Raw genomic sequence first — 18,675 nt, 5'->3', positions numbered from 1 at the left:
TTGAACTAATTTATTGCTTGACTGCGTTATAATATTTTATATGAATTATTTTGATTCTGAAGTCTGATTGCTTGACTACATGCGTTATAATTTTTTCTATGAGTTTTGTTTCTGAAGTCTGATTGATTGGGTTGTTATTGTGTATTTTTCTATTCGTTATTTTTATGTTTTGATACTCTAATATTTTAAACTGGATATAGTATAACGTTACTTCTGCGTATTTCGAATGTGCGTGACGTGGAGGGTATTTTCACGTTTTATTAGGATCAGTTTTTTTAATTTAAAATATCTTTCGTTTTATTTGTATTTTATTTCGTTTTTTCAGTCGTATATTTTTATCGAGTTGTATACATCGTGCGCTTACACTTATGTTGGTCTGGTTTTTAACTGGGTCGTCATTACTTCGTAATTTATTTTAAACGTTTTCTCGACTGATTAAGATGTTTCATTTGAAATAAAATGAGCGTTAAAGATGCGGCAAGTATTTCGTAAGCGAGAAAAATACAAATACCCTCTGTAGATATTTCTTTCATTAAAATTGGCTTCGTATTATATTTAACTGATAAACTTGTACCGTAAATAGGGTTAAATTCAATTGTGCATTGTTTTAGTACGTCCAACTCGCTGTTGTAACTACTTAATTTATAATATTCTGAATAAATTATACTCGGTTGTTTCATCTCAATTATTTTAATTATAATTAAAATTTTATACCGGGCGGGATTGAACCGGGATTACGTTTTTAGTGAATAACTCGGCATTGCGGAGATATATCTTTAAGAGTCATCTCGAAAAATTAATACCGCTAGGGACAATTCTTCCGAGGAGAGGTATATTTTGGCTTGCCAACTTGTTTTCATTTTTAATATTATTATGATCATTCAATTAAGCGGTTCACACTCACGACGTCAGTAATTAATGATTATTTTTATTAATGTTAATTTAGAGATTACATAAATCGCAAAGGTTACGCGTCATACGTTTTACAAGCTGTGGTGGACGATAAATTCTGGTACGTTTATTCTGGAAATAGTACGCAAATTATAATGAACTCTAATATATAAAATATATTTTAAAGTTTCCGAAATATCAGCTGCAAAGTGCCTTGGAGTGCGCACGACGCGCAATTTTGAAGGAGTCGTTAATATTCAATTCGTAGCATTTATTACCTAAGGTATAACTTAACGTTTTTAGCGTTCTTAAATTTTATCTTAAACCAAATGTCCAGCCTGAAAACAAATTTCACCTTTAAAGGTACCCGCCGGCTTTTCAATTATGTCAGTTTCCCGCGCGAATTTTTAAAGCAGGAAAAGGTATTAAAAGTCGTCTGCTACTTGTGTCACGCTGGATTTTTCAAAAGCCGGAGGGCACCTTTATATATTGATAGAAACAAATTGAAATATTTTTTCGAGGATAGGCCTTTCCTTTAATTAAATGATGCTGTACTTATCTTCCGAATTTTCTTAACATTTATAAAGGACGTTAGGAATTTCAATGGCGTTGATTTCTCGTTATTGATATTAGGTGATCCGGCATATTCGTTACTTCCATGGTTGATGAAGGGGTTTACTGGAGCGGCAATTACTGCATCACCAGAAAATGATTCGTACAATGTTTACCTAAGCAGCGTTAGGATGTCTGTAGAAATAGCCTTTGGGAGGCTAAAGGCAAGATAGAGAATGTTGGCTAAAAGAATGGACGTGAAACACCATCTTGCACCAAATGTGATCGCTACCTGTTGTTGTTTACACAACTTCGTAGAATTACAAAAATAAGCGATAAATCCTGCGTGGCAGAGAGTTCCAGTCGTCGCGGGCAACCCCGATGTTTCACTCGTGCGAAGAGACTATTTGGCGGAAAAATTTCCCCTTAAAAAAAGTGTAAAATTTTGAAGCTTAGAAATTTTATTGACAAAATAAAAGTTTACAAAAATGTATTTATCGAGGTATTTATCCATTGTACTTAACATACAGCATTTTGACCATCAAATGTTTATAATCAATCAATTATAGAAAACAATTTTTTTGTCTTATTTTTGACTAGGTGGTTTATTGAAAGGATACTGAAAAACTGAGTTAAGAGTAAAATGGTCTAATTTGGGGGTCGATTGTACCAACGGGTAAGGTATTATTGGGAATCTGCATTCTAGGACCGAAATTACGAGTTTGGGGGCTAAATACTTGATTAGGACGGCTTAAAATTAAATCCACTGGTAAGCGACCATTGGGAATTGGCATCCCATGACTGAAATTTCGAGTTAGGGGGCCAAATACTTGGTTAGAACTGTTTAAAGTTGAATCTAATGGTAAGGGATTATTGACAATTTCCATCCTGGGATTGGGGAATGCATTAGTATTTATAGGTGACGAACTTCCATAAGAAGACGAATTTCTTACGCCGTAATTAAATTGAGGAGTGAGTGGAGGTTGTTGAACTCGTTGGGAATCTATTCTTTTTTTGGGTTTGTTAATCCCGACATAATGTCGATAATAGAGCCATAGATTCCACGAGATAATTATTTAAGGCTTTCCTCGATTCTTGTGTATCTTTTTGATACTGGTTTAGTGGATCTTGCTCCCAACATCGCTGTTTTTCCAACTCTTTCGAGGCCCATTCCTGTTGTTCTCTCTGGAGTCTCTCCTGGTGCTGAGCATTTGCAGCGGCATATTTCGATAAAGCTATCTCCTGTTTAGTTATTTTCTCTTTGGAGCCACTACCTAAAATAATTGAAATATTAGTACATCATATGGTATAAGTTGGTTGAGTTATTATTCTGAAGTCATCTTTACGTCACGTGGATAATTATTTTACCAGTCACGTGATTTATCAATAATGTGTAGAGCGTCATACGTACAAACATACTTAGCTACCGTAATTAATTTGCATAATACGAATAATTAGTCGTCTAATATCTTACTCGATGATGGTGCCGTTTCTCGTTTTGGTGTTTCTGATGTACTGCAATGAGCGACGTTTTCAGTATCCTCCTCTATTTCGCAAACATCAATTTCTAATAATAAATTTATATAAAAATAAATAAAAGAAATAGTAAAAATTAATTAAATCTTAGAGTACCGTCGTTTCAATTACGGCAGTTTCGCGCAAATTGTTGGACTGGATTTTTTCCATGTTGGTGGGGGCCGTTTAATTTTCTTTAATATAACAAAAATCAATATTATACTAACCTTTACCGTAATTTTGAATCCCGTCATCGACGTCAGATTGTTCCGAATTGCTTTGACCCTCTTCTTATTTAGGTTATTTTATCCATGGTTCGAGGTAGTTTTCGTCAAGTCGACGTATCTGTCCGAACGTCGACGTTCGTGCGGTTACATGGGAAAAATGAACGTTGACGGTTCCTTACGACGACGCCCCGAGCTCCATGTAACCGTGGTCATTGACACGTCAAGAGTGTGCGCTTCCCCTGAGGGTTAAAAACTCTTAACAGTAAAAACGCCAACAAGTAATGAGACAAAGAAGAAAACTAAGCTTTAATGGGGGGAAATGTGCGGTACTTCGACCGATAGGAGTTAGGACTGTAAATCTGCTGAAAAATATTGAGTGGAACTTCAAAAAAATGAGACCATAGGCGCTTTTATTTATACATTTTAACTTTTGAAATTATTTTTGTCGTTAGTCTTAAGTTTTCTTATTATTTATATATTTTTATTTTTACACCTCGCGTTTTTGGTTATACTTTCAAAGATGTCCAGAGCAGGCGGATAAATAAGGATTTTTTTAAAACTGGACCTGTGGGCAGTAGAGCCAAGTTTAATTAAAAAACTGGCCACCGGCCACTTACCATTTTTAACCTTCAAAATCAGGCTTTCATAATTTATGGTCAAATTATGTATTATTAACAATATGTGCTACGGCATAAGCTTAGTAGGTTAGTTATTATGGGTACTTCAAAATTTTTGAGTGTTAAATAAAGAACTATAAATCTGCTTAAGCAATACTTACAAGTCACAAGTTGGCAAATTACAATGCAGCAGGCGCCCGAAGCCCCGAACCTCGACTGAGTCGGCGACTCGACTCCCGAGGCCGAGTTAAGTTAGAAGAAACCACCTATGGACTGTGAGAAGGATGATAAAATACGCGAAAAAGTAGATTAGTCCATAATTAAAAGGGATACTATTCTCCACCACACTCCCCCCCCCCTTTCGGCTTTCCGTTGCTATATGCAACGCGTTTTGAAATTTTTAATGTTTAGGCTTAGTTTCTCTTTTAGATTTAACAGTCGCCAGCCAGATTTCCCGCACGGTACTGATGAGTTCCAAATAGAACGAAACCGGTCTACCGTTGAAATTTCTGGCTATTTTATTTATTTTTAATTTTGTTTATTACTCGAAGATCTATTTGATCCGAGTTTCGCGTTTTTTGTTTGCTCGAAGACCTATTGGTACGAGTTATTAGTAAGTTTTTTTAATTTCTTCAAATTTGTTTAGGATTTAGCTATATTATCCCTTTTAAATATGGACTAATCTACTTTTTCCTGAGGCCGAGGCCGATTCGGGCTGCACGACCCATAGGGAGTTGGCACTCCATGTTATCTTCCCATAGACGCTAATACAGTCAAAGGCAGCAAGCTAGCCTTTCCCTATAGACCCGACCCGAACAAGCCTACTGAGAGAAAGACTGTTTATATTTCTTTTTGCTAACTGCTAAATTCGCTTCTTTTATACTGTGTGTAGAGTGTAGAGTAGACAAACTCACGACCCGCAGTCACCCACCCAATTGACACAAGGCCAACCACACAGCATAGAAGAAAAGACCAAACAATTTTAGGGATTAATATAAAATTTTTTTAATGAACTAAAATCGTGAAGGGAAAAACTTTGAATTAAATAAGTGGTCACCAGGGCCACTAACACCCCAAGCATTTCATTTTTAAACTGGCCCTGCTAATTTTAAAACTGGCGATTGGCCTGTGATAGTGCCTTTTTTCTTACACTAATTGTAAAATTTCTAATATCGGTAAAAGTTCTAGCTTTCACCGCCATTATGATCCAGCGGACGTAACATCGTAATAAATTGCCAGTTAGCACTTCAAAAGCAACTTTCCTATACCCCCAACCTACTTTCATAATCTAATTGAAAATTATTAAGAAAGTATAGTTGAAAACTGGAAACCGGGGTTAAAATCAAGTTAAAAGAATTGCATGTTTTATCTTCTATATCGTTTTACTTACTATTGATTTTGCAATTTAGATCATATTCAGGCCCTTCACCGGCACTTTACGTTAGTGACCCCGCATTGCTGAAGCTCATTCTTGTGAACGATTTCAATTACTTTCCGACGAGAAGGGTAATATGATCTTATTTTTATCCTGAAATATGTAGAATACGAACAAAAATTATGTTATCCCAACTTGTAATTTCAATTAAAGGAGCGTTCTACGACCTTCGTATGTTTGGCTCGGGACTTATTTAGTTCACCAACCAAGCGGCAGCGATCGGAAAAAAATCGATTGGGGGGCCGGGCATTTATTATCCAAAAATTAATTTACTTAAAACTTAAGCAATAAAATGTAAAGCTTTCAAACTTATATTTTTAAAAAAAAGTTTTCTTTCTAATATCTCTTCCGTCAATGAATTCATTGTATTTGTTAGCGACGTTAACGTAAATGTCAGGCCAATTATTTATTAGATTAAGACTGAATAAACATATCGAGATGAAAGTTAAAATAAAGCAAAAGTTTATTTCGAAAATTTATATGACCACTCTCAATGAGGAGCGGGAAGAGAACAAAAATCAAAACGAGAAGTCGCCCTCTCGGACACCCGTACAATCGTAAAAAAAGGGGGTAGGGGGATACACGGGGTCAGCCCAAACCAATTCGTGTGGACCGTATCGCCATCTATCAATCGGCGCTTACATATTTTAATGGGAGGTGCACAATGTTTGAGCTTGAAGTTAGTTGCGAGGGGCAACTCACTCCAATGATTATTAGGCCACCCACGTATAATTAAATCATTATTAGATTAGATTAAAATTAAATCTGTAGCTTTTATTGTACAAAGATTAAAAATGATTATACATTTTAATCATGATCATTAGAACACCCTGTAACAAAGAGATCTGCCCCTCGGTTAATAGAGAGCACACTGCAAATCGTTCCACATGTTCATTATTCTCAAATAGAAATAAACTAATTCTTAAACGTAGTCACAAAACAGCGCATACTTATTATTAAGCGATTTTTAGTGATGTAGTTTATACTTCAAACATAATGTAAAACAAATTTGGAAATTGAACGAAGTGTCACAAATTGGGAGCTAATACCGCAGGCTTCTTACTAATCTCGCACTTATTTTTAACCAGGAATTTCAAATTGGGAATAATTTGTTTGGGAACATGATTTCATCTGTAAAAGGAGACGACAAATGGAGGAACCTTCGCAGCACGATGACACCAGCCTTCTCAACGGGAAGGCTCAAAAAGGTAAAATGTTTGACGGACCATTCTAAATCTCTGAGTAAATATTTCCTTCCTGTCAAAGGTTTTTAATTAGCTCCATTCAGTACCAATGAAATTTGATCGTCTAAGTGTTTCGGTCTAAATGTTTGATTCCATGTTAGAAATTTGTAAGCCGGTTACTTAGGTACTTTTTTTGGAATGTGATTTGACATGACCTCTTATCAGCTTAATCATAAAAGAACAAGTCTTAAAATTGTAAAATTGCGTTATTTAAATGTTAATAGTTTATGAAAACTCTACATGTATAAAAATTAGTATTTTAATTATTAATAAAAAGATCTGCTACTTCATGGTTTAAAGTGTTTTTATTTTTAATGTTTTTCCGGAGCTTTCGAACCGTGGTCCTTTGTTAGCCGCGTTTTACTATTGTTAAACCATGAAGTAGCAAATCTTTATATTAATAATTACAATATTAAAGGGAATATAACCTCAAGTCTTTTTTAAGGTATTTTATGTTTTTAATGTTAACAATTTAGGCGAGAAATCACTAACCAGCGCCAAAAATATCTGAAGCCATAGGAGGGAGCGGGAAATGGTCGAATTGTTGGTGTTCCACACCTAAAAACCTAAGGTTTATTACGACCTTCGCCCCGCGCCTATATAGATTATTATTTACGATACGTAGCAGTGCGTTGATGGCAATAAGTAAAAGAAAGAAGATGATAGCGGACAGTGATTAGGATACTCAATGAAATTCTCGATTGAAATGCTTTTATTGACAAATAAAAAATAATAATAATACACAATATAAGCGAAAAAGTTAAATTAAAAAGGGGATTTCTGACACAAATCTGGTGTATCCTCGGGATACTTGGTTGCCATGATAATGGTTATATATTTAAGTTGGTTGCGATTAATAAAAAAGAAGGGAAAAACTTGCGTGAAGCGCTTAAATTTAAGATTAATACTTTTTATCTGGGAGAGCTCAAAATTATAATAACGTGGCGAGGTAAAAAATCTGTTAAGATACTTTTGGGGTTGGGGGTTTGGCTTTTATACGGGTTGGAATAAAGGGGTATTGTTCGGGGCTCTCGACACGGGGCTTTTCACGTTCTTGGGACAGGATATTGACAAAACACTCTAACTTGGTATTGAAGGAATTATTGGGGAGTATTGATTTAACAGGGTTTTAGGGGCTCTAGACTCAATCTTTTAACCTGTCGTGGATTAGCGTATATTCTTAAACGTAGTTTTTTCGTTTCAGGGGATAGTAAGGGGGGGTTTTCAAGGAAATTTTCAACGTTACGGTTTCGGTGTCATGGGATTTGGTCTTCTTTTCGCTGGCTCTTTTTCTTGGTGTCTCGAATATCTGGTTCTTCGTGGCTGCTCTTCGATTTACGGGATTCCGGGTGACGGGAGCTTCCGGGTTACGGGGTTCCGGATTACGCAAGACACACGCCCACGCTTATGATACTTCGACGACAGTGGATTTGGAGGGGTGCCTTTAGTTGACTCGATCTGCTGATAGTTTTTCCATCACGGGAAAAAACGTTCTTGGATTTTGGGATTCATTTGAAATTAAACGCGATGGGCATTTCGCCTCTTTTGGGTTGTGCATTATGCATCTTTTATTGGGACATCGGGGACTACGTTCTTGGTATATCGCGGCCTAAGCCCGGACTGGTTTGGGGATCTCTTCTACCCTTGTAGCACAAGCCATTTGGTTTTGTGTTGGCTAGTAGTCGCGCGGTCGGTATGGTGTCGTAGTTGGTTAAAAGTCGTAAGCCAACTCAGGCCCGACTAAAAGAAACCTAAAGCCAACTTCAAAACCAAATAACGCCCAACTTGATACACACGCATTTATTGGGGACAAATTTCAATCTTAGCGACCTAAAAACTATGAACCCTCATATTTATTCTGCATAAACTAAACATTAATGAACAATAATTTCCAATTTAAATAATCCTAACAATTTTAAGGAGTATTGGAAACCAACTCCTACCCGACTCCAAAACAGCACTTTACTTAAATATATCAATTTATTTTCGTAATTCCTGTTTATTACTTTAAAAAAACTCTGCACTTAAAGATATTTTGTCCGCCTTAAAAAAATATAAATGTTTTAAATAAATAAAACATTTTAAGAGTTATAAAAAGTTGATGTATACAGATGGGGTTTATTCCTAGCCAACAGGCGTACATTGTACCTAGAGTGGGAGGGGGCGGGTGCCAGTAACAAAGGTCGAGAAAATTCTTGGAATTTGGAAAAATTCCAAAGCCTCGTGGTAACGCGAGATTCGTGGCTGGGACCGTTCAAGCGGTCAGTTTCTTTTACCTCGTCTCCGAACAAAGGTGGACCTCGGGTTCATCGCCATTTTCCGTTCTATGATTAAGGTAAGCCTAAATATATTTTTCAATGTTAAATATTATAGTATTTAATTGAAAACTACTACTTTTTAACTTTAAATTTGTAGTAAGTTAAATATTTTGGGAGTTTGAGATATTGTGGAAAATTATGTAATTTTAAATACTCAAATATTTTAATAAAACGATAGATTTTAAAATAAACGTGTTTGAATATACCCAAAAATATCAAGAACTTCAAGTGTTTTCTATTTCAATGAAAATAAATTTAATTTTTAATTATGCTGTCGACGAGTTATCCACCATTTCCTATAGTTACGAGATACGATATCCACCCCCATTCAAAAACTAAAAAAAGAATACGGAGTTAAGTCCAGTTCTTTTTTTACGTTTTAGTCAATATTAAATTCCCTAACTTTAAATATTTTTTGTATATTCAAACACTTTTAATTTAGTTTATATTCTATTGAAGTGGACATTTCCCTTAAAGATATTTAAGTCTTATATATAATTAGTTTTCATTTTATATACTATCTTACTTTTAGGCTGAATTTTAAATGGAATTCTTATTGTTTCTCTATTTAGGTTACTTGATTGATTGGTGCTATAATTTAACACGGTAATGTAATTAACCTTTTTTACTGTTTGCTACTCTAATTTAATCATAATATTAGTTAATTATGGCTAATAGTAAAGTTAAGAGAGTTGGTATGAACTATGATAGAGACGTTTCTGATTTAAGTAATAGACAAAAGCGAAGAAAAAGAACCAATTATTTAAATACCGTTATGGAACGAGTGTCAGAAGAATGTGATTTATTAGACGCTAGAGGTGTAGTGGATTTTGACTTAAATAAAGATGGTGTATTAGGCCCTTGTAGTGATGAGGCAATTTGCGATTCAGGTCAGGTTGAAATTAATCAAAATGGGATGCATTTCTTAGATGCACAATGTCTAAATAACAGTGATTCTGATGAGAACATAACTGATAGTTCAAGTGATAATATCGAGAGGATTAATAGCAATTTATCGAGTTATAGCGATACTAGTTCGTCGGAACATGATGTACGTGATATTTCCGAAGATATTAGGAGCTGGGCATTGACCCATAACATAGACACTGTTAAGCTTAATAGTTTGTTATGTATTCTACGGGTTCATGGACATGACACCTTACCGAAAGATTCGCGAACACTTTTGCATACCCAAAGAGATGCTATAGGAATAACACTAATTGCAGGTGGGGAATATTGGCATATTGGTTTTACCCAAGGTATTAAAAACTTTTTAAATTCGCGACCTAATTACGATGACGATATTTCTTTTGCCATAAATATTGATGGGGTGCCTCTATTTAAAAGTTCAAACAAATGCCTTTGGCCTATTTTGGCCTCAGTTTATAGTTTTTCGGAAGGGATAATTGGGGAGGTTTTTCCGGTGGGAATATTTTGTGGAAACAGCAAGCCTGCATCCTTAACTGAATTCTTGGAGCCTTTTTTAAATGAACTAACAGCTTTGTGCAGTAATGGTTTTCAATACGGTGGGAAAATATTTAACTGCCGATCAGATGGTCCTTTTATATTAGACACACCAGCTAGGACCTTCGTAAAAAATGCTAAAGGGCACACTGGTTACCATTCTTGCGATAAATGTACCATTAAGGGTTTTCATTACAACCGTCGCACAGTTTTTTTAGAGCTAGATTCCGATGAGCCAGTAACTTTACGGACAAATGAATCTTTTCGAAATCAAATTAATGAAGAGCATCACCTTATTGGACCCCCTTCCCCTCTAGAAAATTTGGATATGGATATGGTTAAACAATTTCCCCTGGACTACATGCATCTGGTGTGCTTAGGGGTTATGAGAAGAATTTTAACAGCCTGGGTTAAAAAAGGGAAATTTGTAGTAAGGTTAAGCAGCCAGATGATAACCGAATTCTCCAACAAGCTGGAAAATATTAGAAAATACATTCCAAGTGAATTTGCTAGGAAACCTAGAGCGTTAAAATATATAGATAGGTGGAAGGCCACAGAGCTACGGCAGTTTTTGTTGTACACCGGTCCAATCCTAGGCGAGGATATTCTATCTAAAGATGTTCTTAACCATTTTAGATTGCTTTTTTGCGCAATCTACATTTTGGCATCACCAGTTTTTAGCAAAACTCTGTGTAACTTCGCTGGCCAACTTTTAGAAAAATTTGTTTTATCAAGTCCAGACTTTTATGGGAAAGAGTTTGTAGTCCTCAATGTTCATTCCTTAACGCATCTAGCACATGATGTGAAAACATTTGGTCCGTTAGACAATTTTAGTGCATTTCCTTTTGAAAATCATTTGCAAAAGCTTAAAAAGAAAATGCGATCTCCCAATAAGCCCCTTCAGCAACTGTTTAAAAGAGTATATGAAAACCAACTGCTTCCAAGTAAAGAAAAAATCAACCAATTAGTCCTAAAGAAACCGTTTAAAAATAACAGCCCTCTAGTACCAAAAAATGCTAAATCTTTTAAGAAAATTCAAACCACTTCATTTTGTATATCTCTTAAATCGGGTGATAATTGCTTTAAAATGACTTCTGGTGACGTAATAAAGGTTAGACATATTTATCAGTTTGGCATTAATGACATAATGGTTGTTGGAAATTTGTGTAAACCTTATGCTGATATTTTTGATTACCCTCTTCGGTCTTCTATTTTAGGCCTTTTTGTTGGTAAAATTTCAAAATTAGCTAAAACTTATCCTCTCTCTTCAATAGAAAGCAAGTGTTTCATTTTCGAAAACAATGAAAATTCTTTAGTTAAAATTGTTCCAATGCTTCATAGATTTTAAATAAATAAAATAAAAATAGTTTTTATTTAGTCAACTAATTATATTGACTATTTTACTTTGACTTAAAATTGATTAATAATAAAGTATGGAATGGGAATATTTGGAAAATTTTAATTTATTCGGTTAGAATTTGAAAAGTTGGTTATTTTTCTTCAGATTTTGGTGGGAGCCCTAGTGAACAAAACTATAATTTTCCTTTTAACCTTAGTTTTCAAGTTTAGATATTTTGTATTGTTTTTTTTTTCAGATGTTTGTAGTGTTTAGTTTCGAAAACGAAGGAACTGTTGAAGTAGTTCCATTAAAATGGTGTCCCGATGAAACTTCATGCTACTGGCCACCATCGTCTTTACATAATGAAGTAACAAGTTTAATTACAAAGTGTGCTTCATACGACGAACATTGGACCATTTACAGTGGGAAGATTTTATATAAATCAAGTAGGACTACATTTTTAGATTCTGTAACTACAACAATAATGCTGAACCATTTTTCTGTGATTGCAGTGATTTACACAAGAGCCAGGGAGCAATTAAAAAATGCGGAACTGACCTCCGACTTGGCCAGCGAAAAGGAATATGGAAGAGGACGAAGAAATAAACGGCAAAAACAAATGGATATCTCTTCAGGCCCTGATTCTACTTCTGGTAATTATCGTAATTTTATTAACCTGTAAAGTATTTTTCGTAAACTAATGGCTTACAAATTTTGGAGTAGAAGATGAAAATGGTAAAACAAAACGTGGAAAAAATCGTAAAATGGTTAAATTACCCTCACCACCGCCTTTACCGTTGATGCTCAATGAATCACAACCAGCAATAGATGCGAGTCAATTACATTCCAATGAACAGCGTAGTACAATTACATCAAAAAAATCGATGGACAAGACACCTGTTTTATCAGCGGTATATCAAAGTAACCAACATTTGGAAAACCAACTTAACACCAAGGAAGGATCTAGCGCTTTACTCTCAAAGAAAACGTTTGACAAAACCAGTAAAAGCCCTCAATTGGAAAAATCAGGAATCGCTAGTCAACAATCTCGATCAATTGTTAAACCAAACAAGAAAACAAAGTCACGATCTACGTCAAGTAGCATTTCACATGGTAGGAAGGAAACTTCAAGAAGTCAAAGCTCTCATTGCTCTCAATTTTCACCAAGTCCTATTCCACAACATAGAAAGGAGAATTCTGATTCAAGTTATCGCCGTTCATTTTCTACAAATCAACCCGTAGAGGAAGTTAACTCCAGTCCAAACTCCATCAACTCTGAATTTTCTACAATACGGCCACAAATAAGAGACGAAACATTTATGCAACATTCTTTTGGATCTGAATATTCTTCAATCGGAAACCACCAAAATCGCTATATGGAAGGTAACATTAGTTTTTACTGATTGTTTTTATTTTATAGGCCAACTACGTAGTTGTTCGGTTTACTGTCTTATATAGTTTATTTTCAAGAAACGGGAAGTGTGGATAAATATCAACAATCTCTATCTAGGCAGCACCATTCAAGCCTTTCCAATGGTATATTTAAAGGTATAGTGAAATGGTAAAATAACCTACTGAAAAATAAGTGCAGAAACGATGTTAAAAAATTTTAAGATTAAATTTTTTTAATTAACTACTTTTCGCATAAGTAGTCTAACAGTTTAAAGGAAAACTAAATTTTCATATACAATACTTAACTTTCTTAATTTTTAGATAAATACGAAAAATCTGTAATGTTAATGCTATCTGACATACACGTGAAATTGGATAAAATCATAAACTCGCAAGAGCAATTGGCTAATTATACCCTGGACGATACGGAAATTGATGGTTCACCAAGCCTACCTCTTGAAAGCATTCAAGATTTGAAAAAGTTGGAGATGTTTCTGGATGATGAGGATATCAGAAAAAGAGTGGTAAGTTAATAGTCCAGTTTAAACAGGGTATACAAAAACGCAGCCCCGTGATTTTCTATTTTTGCAATGGGGCTTGGATAAAAATCTGTTTTAAATTGACGATTTATTCATTGTTAGGTGAGAAAGTTATCAGCTATCGGTGGTCGCAAAATTGGTGATACATGCCGTGGAATATTGAAGAGAGTATTTTCGCATTCTTTGATTTTAAAGTTCAACTGGATTGGCTTGAATGGAAAACACGCATTTCAAGTTTTAAAAACGAAAAATGTCATAATAGGTAAATTATATTTTTCTTTAAAAAAAACTGTATTCTTGCTATGTAGTTTTCTCACGAGTTTGAAAACTTTATGTATTTACAGAAGCTGTTCAACGTAACGTTAAAGGGTCAAGAATTTATGATATTGAAACAGTTATGAAGAAGTGGATCAGATACTCAGGGGACAGAGAAGGAGGAAGAGAGCAAAGAAAGAAAAAGAGTAGCCAAGAAGCTAGAGACGCAAGCGTTGATAAACCAGAAGCTGAATTATCAGACGAGTAGAAAAACTGTTAATTACAAATTACCTATTTGACGAATCTCTTTTTTTTGGAGACGATTGTATATATTTGAAATTGCTGTGCCAAAAATTACTGTTTTTATATCGAATAAAAAATGAATTTTAATATTTTGTTATTCATTATACCGAATAATTAAATTAAAATTTGGGGAATTAGGTAAGGTATTGTGCTGGTTAAGTGACTACATTTAGTTGGCGAAAGGGTGGTTTTAAAGTTGGCGAGGGGGTGGTTTTAAAGTTGGCGAGGGGGTGGTTTTGTAGTTGGCGAGGGGGTGGTTTTGTAGTTGGCGAGGGGGTGGTTTTGTAGTTGGCGAGGGGGTGGTTTTGTAGTTGGCGAGAGGGTGGAATTGTTGGGACAGTGTTAACTTTGGTGTTGGTAACTATAAATCTTTAATATGGCAAAAAAACCTAAAGTTGGCCACATGCTGGTTTTTTTAAAAACGGAAAGGGCCCCGATTCGTAAACCAGCTGCTGGCCAAATAGGACATTTCGATTGTTCAGTTGCTGGTTCACCAACACCTTTGGCCAACACTATAATCACAACTGCTGGGCCAGCTGCATTAGGCTACAAGGGTAGTTCCGCTTATGTTTCGGAACTCTTCCTGTTAGAATCTTTACCTTTTTTCCTTGGCGTTCTCTGGTTTTGTTCTTCTTCCGTTTAGGGGGGGTAGAAAAATCGGGTGTCGGAAGTGTAGGCTTGGTAGTGTATTTTTCTGGTGGTCACGTCTTCTCGGGGTTTGGAAGGCGTGGTTATTATACTGGAGGGGTCTCTGTTTCTACCCCTTTTGGATGACTGTTTATTTTTCGTCCTGGGCAACTAAATTTCGGGGATTTTTCCAGAGCCGAATATGACCTTTCACACTGTTAGGCAGGGGTTAGGTCGGCCGCTATATAGTTTGCATGGAAAAGGGGGGGAAATTCGGACGCTCTTTCGTGTTCGGAACTGTCGCCTCATGGTGCAATATGGCCTTCGGGGTTTCTTATCTTCTTTTCTGGGCGCCGGATTGTCTATCTTGGGGAAAGTAACACGAAGGTGGGACAATGAGTAGAATAGATTCGCTAAATTATGGTTTTAAATAGACTTTTCCGTTTTATGGGTTTTTTAATTTAATTTTAATATTTAGAATTTTAAAATTATATCTATTTTCTGGGATTTTTCGGGGGTTTTCTAACCATACCACGCATGACATACCAAGTATAGTAGGGGTTAATTAAGTTTATTAAAGGATTTTTAATCAATTGGGGATTTTTGATTAAACTTGTGTTATATTATGGAGAATTATTCAAATATAGGATTATGGGGTACATACAAAATGAAAACAGCCTCATTTCTATTAATGTTGTCCAGGGGACACATAACGAAAAACATAGCCTTAACATTTAACAAACGAGATAATTTAATATTTATGATTATGATTTTATAGGTTTTATTTTAACTAGCGGTTTTAATTTGTTTATTTTATTTAAATTTGATAAACATTTAAATATGTTTATAGGGGCTTATTGGCAACTAACTTTATTTTTGATATTTCTTGTTGGCTTACTTATGGTTATTTACGTTTATTATTACTAGGAGAGATCGATTTGTTTCATTTTTCTCCCGTTATGCGGGGTTTCATTTTTATTAGAGAGAAAAAAAAATAATTGGTTAATACAAAAAAAAACCTTTCACACTAATAATTTTTCATCCTCGATTGAGGGCATTTTAATTAAGGAAATATATATAATAAAAGACACAAAAAAATCTTCTCGCTATATGGCGCCACAGGGGGTAACAGGTTATATTCCCTTTAATATTCGCCATGGCAATGAATGAAAATATTTATAATAAAAATTATAATGACAACTATTAAAAGAGCAAAATTTTTATTAGTGGTGTAAACATGATGTTTCATCTGTGTAAGAAGTAGAGCTCGGTAGAACAAATAAATGAACCACCAAATTTTCTATTATTCATAAAAATTTGGTTACTTGTTCATTTATGGAAACTATTCGACGTTATAAATCGATTTTATCGGCAAAAAATAAGTTTTTATTCCGATAATTTTCGGTTATGGATAAAAATAAGTAAAACGGATATTTATCATCTAAATCCCGAGCTCTGGTATGAACGTACTGTTTGGAAATTATAAATCAAACGAATAAGTAATCTAAGGTGATTGGCTCCAGAGATATGAAAACATGAGGCTGTTTTATTTTAAATAAAAATTCAAAGATATTAGGGGTAGGAAGTGGCAACTCCGGATATATTTTACACGTCCTTGGATAACTTAAAAGGAGATATCCCGAGGTGTTTATCCCCAATTTTTTTCAAACTCGGTGGTTAAGTAGACCTTCATGTTCCGTAAAAGCTCTTATAAAGGGAAAAGTTTCAATGGTCATTCGTGTTGCCATTTAAAAAATAAAAAAATTAAAAGATTGACAAACAATTGGGTAAAATCGATAAAATTTGAAAAGATCGATAAAATTGGATTAAATCAATGAAATACCAACCGTATTATACTACTGATACTATTTTACGTAGAGAAAGTTTAAATTTAAGTTGTGAAAAACATTTTTGTTTGGCATGGCAAAACGAATAGCCATTGGAACTTTTACAACACATCGGGATGTCTCCTTGTTTGTTATTTGTAAGCAATGAGAAAAATTAAAAGGGTGGTATTAAGAAGTATTCTTAGAACACATTCTCACAAATTTTAAAATTTTCTTAGTTAGCTATTTTAAATAAACTCAATTTTGGAAAGATGGTTTTGCTGGCAAACTCCGAACAAATGAAGGTAACTCCAAAACCCCACTCTTTAACTCCAACACATAAGAATGATTATGCCACTTAGCATAAGTGGATCATTCTCTCTAAGTATACAAATTCCGGGTCTCGGTTGGGTATCTTAGTCTGGGTTTCGTGACGTCAGAGCTTGTATAGAGAGCAAACTCCGTAGAGAAAATTTTTGAAAATATTTAGGTGGAGGCGCCACCGATTGATCAAGACGGCAACTAAAGGGGCGTTTATTGAACAAAACTCTACCCTTGGATCTGAAACTGACCTTGAACAAATATGGTACAGGTTTTTTTGGGGGAGAAATTCGGTGAGCCAACCACCAAAATTTATCTCTCTCGGGCCCACGAGACACGGTTCAGACGTGAAACGTACCATAAGAGATGTAAGAAACGTTACATTCGGCAGTATAAATTCAGAGTGAAGTTGAGGTGACACATAGTAAAGGGCGGTTATAAAGGGCTGCCAGACCGACCCCGACAAAGACTCTAGTCATAGGTAACATAGCGTTTGGTCTACTTAGAGAGAATGATCCACTTATGCACTTAGGCATATGTCTAGGTAGGTAGGTAGGTAGGTAGGTAGGTAGGCACAGATAGATATTTTTCCCTATAACATACGCATGTTCAATATTTTTCTTATGTTAAAAGTTTTTATGGCCTATTTTGAAGGTTAACATTTTGAAAAATCTAAGCTGTCCGTGTCGATCGTCGCTGTAATCAATAGGCGACGTGAAAGCTCTCCGCTAAGCCTATAAGGTATTTTTTGCGTGCATGCTCTCCCTCGTCGCGTTTATATACATCGAAGTGGGACTATTGCTATGGACGGATTGCCGTTAAGTGTTTGTTTGGCGTGGAAAGGCGACGACACGGTAGATGAAGCTGCGAAAAATAATTTATATAATTTATATAATTGGCGACACCGGGATTTGACCCCGGATAGCTGCTGGCCGCGTAATCTCCGAAACCGACGCCTTTACCAACCTAGCTACACCGTCCTCTTGAAATTTAACGCTTGAACTTTTAGCCTTGAACACTTTTTATTTCGTGCCCGCCATATAGGGGGGCGCATTTCTTCCAATGGGGGCGGAAGTAATAAATAAGTTGGCACTTTCTTATCGAAACCGTGTATGGTCAGAAGTAATAAATAAGTGTGGCACTTTCTTATCGAAACAGCGTGTGGTCAGAAGTAATAAATAAGTGTGGCACTTTCTTATCGAAACCGTGTGTGGTCAGAAGTAATAAATAAGTGTGGCACTTTCTTATCGAAACCGTGTGTGGTCAGAAGTAATAAATAAGTGTGGCACTTTCTTATCGAAACCGTTTGTGGTCAGAATTAATAGATAAGTGTGGCACTTTCTTATCGAAACCGTGTGTGGTCAGAAGTAATAAATAAGTGTGGCACTTTCTTATCGAAACCGTTTGTGGTCAGAAGTAATAAATAAGTGTGGCACTTTCTTATCGAAACCGTGTGTGGTCAGAAGTAATAAATAAGTGTTGTACTTTCTTATCGAAACCGTGTGTGGTCAGAAGTAATAAATAAGTGTTGCACTTTTATCGAAACCGTGTGTGGTCAGAAGTAACAAATAAGTGTGGCCCTTTCTTATCGAAACCGTTTGTGGTCAGAAGTAATAAATAAGTGTGGCACTTTCTTATCGAAACCGTGTGTGGTCAGAAGTAATAAATAAGTGTTGTACTTTCTTATCGAAACCGTGTGTGGTCAGAAGTAATAAATAAGTGTTGCACTTTTATCGAAACCGTGTGTGGTCAGAAGTAATTAATAAGTGTGGCACTTTCTTATCGAAACCGTTTGTGGTCAGAAGTAATA

General features: G+C 35.4%; 2 protein-coding genes across 5 annotated transcripts in view; both read left to right on the top strand.

The window, feature by feature from the left end:
• The first annotated feature begins 5,281 nt into the window (after positions 1 to 5,281).
• Positions 5,282 to 18,675, top strand: part of LOC149940482 (cytochrome P450 3A21-like) — a 41,974-nt gene continuing 28,580 nt past the window's right edge. Inside the window, exons 1-2 of the mRNA XM_090178327.1 lie at positions 5,282 to 5,308; positions 6,326 to 6,445. Coding sequence (XP_090034453.1) covers positions 6,359 to 6,445 — 87 coding nt within the window. The 5' untranslated portion in view covers positions 5,282 to 5,308; positions 6,326 to 6,358. The remainder of the gene's footprint in view (positions 5,309 to 6,325; positions 6,446 to 18,675) is intronic.
• LOC149940483 (uncharacterized) lies at positions 8,570 to 14,157 on the top strand. 4 transcript variants are annotated; one of them, XM_090178325.1, is made up of 9 exons: positions 8,570 to 8,816; positions 9,372 to 9,405; positions 11,859 to 12,024; positions 12,115 to 12,255; positions 12,326 to 12,985; positions 13,061 to 13,150; positions 13,316 to 13,518; positions 13,636 to 13,795; positions 13,878 to 14,157. In XM_090178325.1, the coding sequence occupies exons 3-9, from the start codon at positions 11,859 to 11,861 to the stop codon at positions 14,054 to 14,056; spliced, it is 1,599 nt and encodes a 532-aa protein (XP_090034451.1). In that variant the 5' UTR covers positions 8,570 to 8,816; positions 9,372 to 9,405; the 3' UTR covers positions 14,057 to 14,157. The 4 variants fall into 4 exon arrangements, with proteins under 4 accessions (XP_090034451.1, XP_090034448.1, XP_090034449.1 ...); XM_090178322.1 differs by having other exon boundaries at positions 8,573 to 8,816; positions 11,859 to 12,048; XM_090178323.1 differs by having other exon boundaries at positions 8,577 to 8,816; positions 11,859 to 12,048; positions 13,073 to 13,150.

The sequence above is a fragment of the Leiobunum rupestre genome, chromosome 6, assembly GCF_980474605.1.
Source record: "Leiobunum rupestre chromosome 6, qqLeiRupe1.1.hap1, whole genome shotgun sequence".
In the NCBI taxonomy this organism is placed as follows: domain Eukaryota; kingdom Metazoa; phylum Arthropoda; class Arachnida; order Opiliones; family Sclerosomatidae; genus Leiobunum; species Leiobunum rupestre.
Note: the sequence above shows the minus strand (reverse complement) of the source record. Positions and strands in the feature narration are given on the sequence as shown.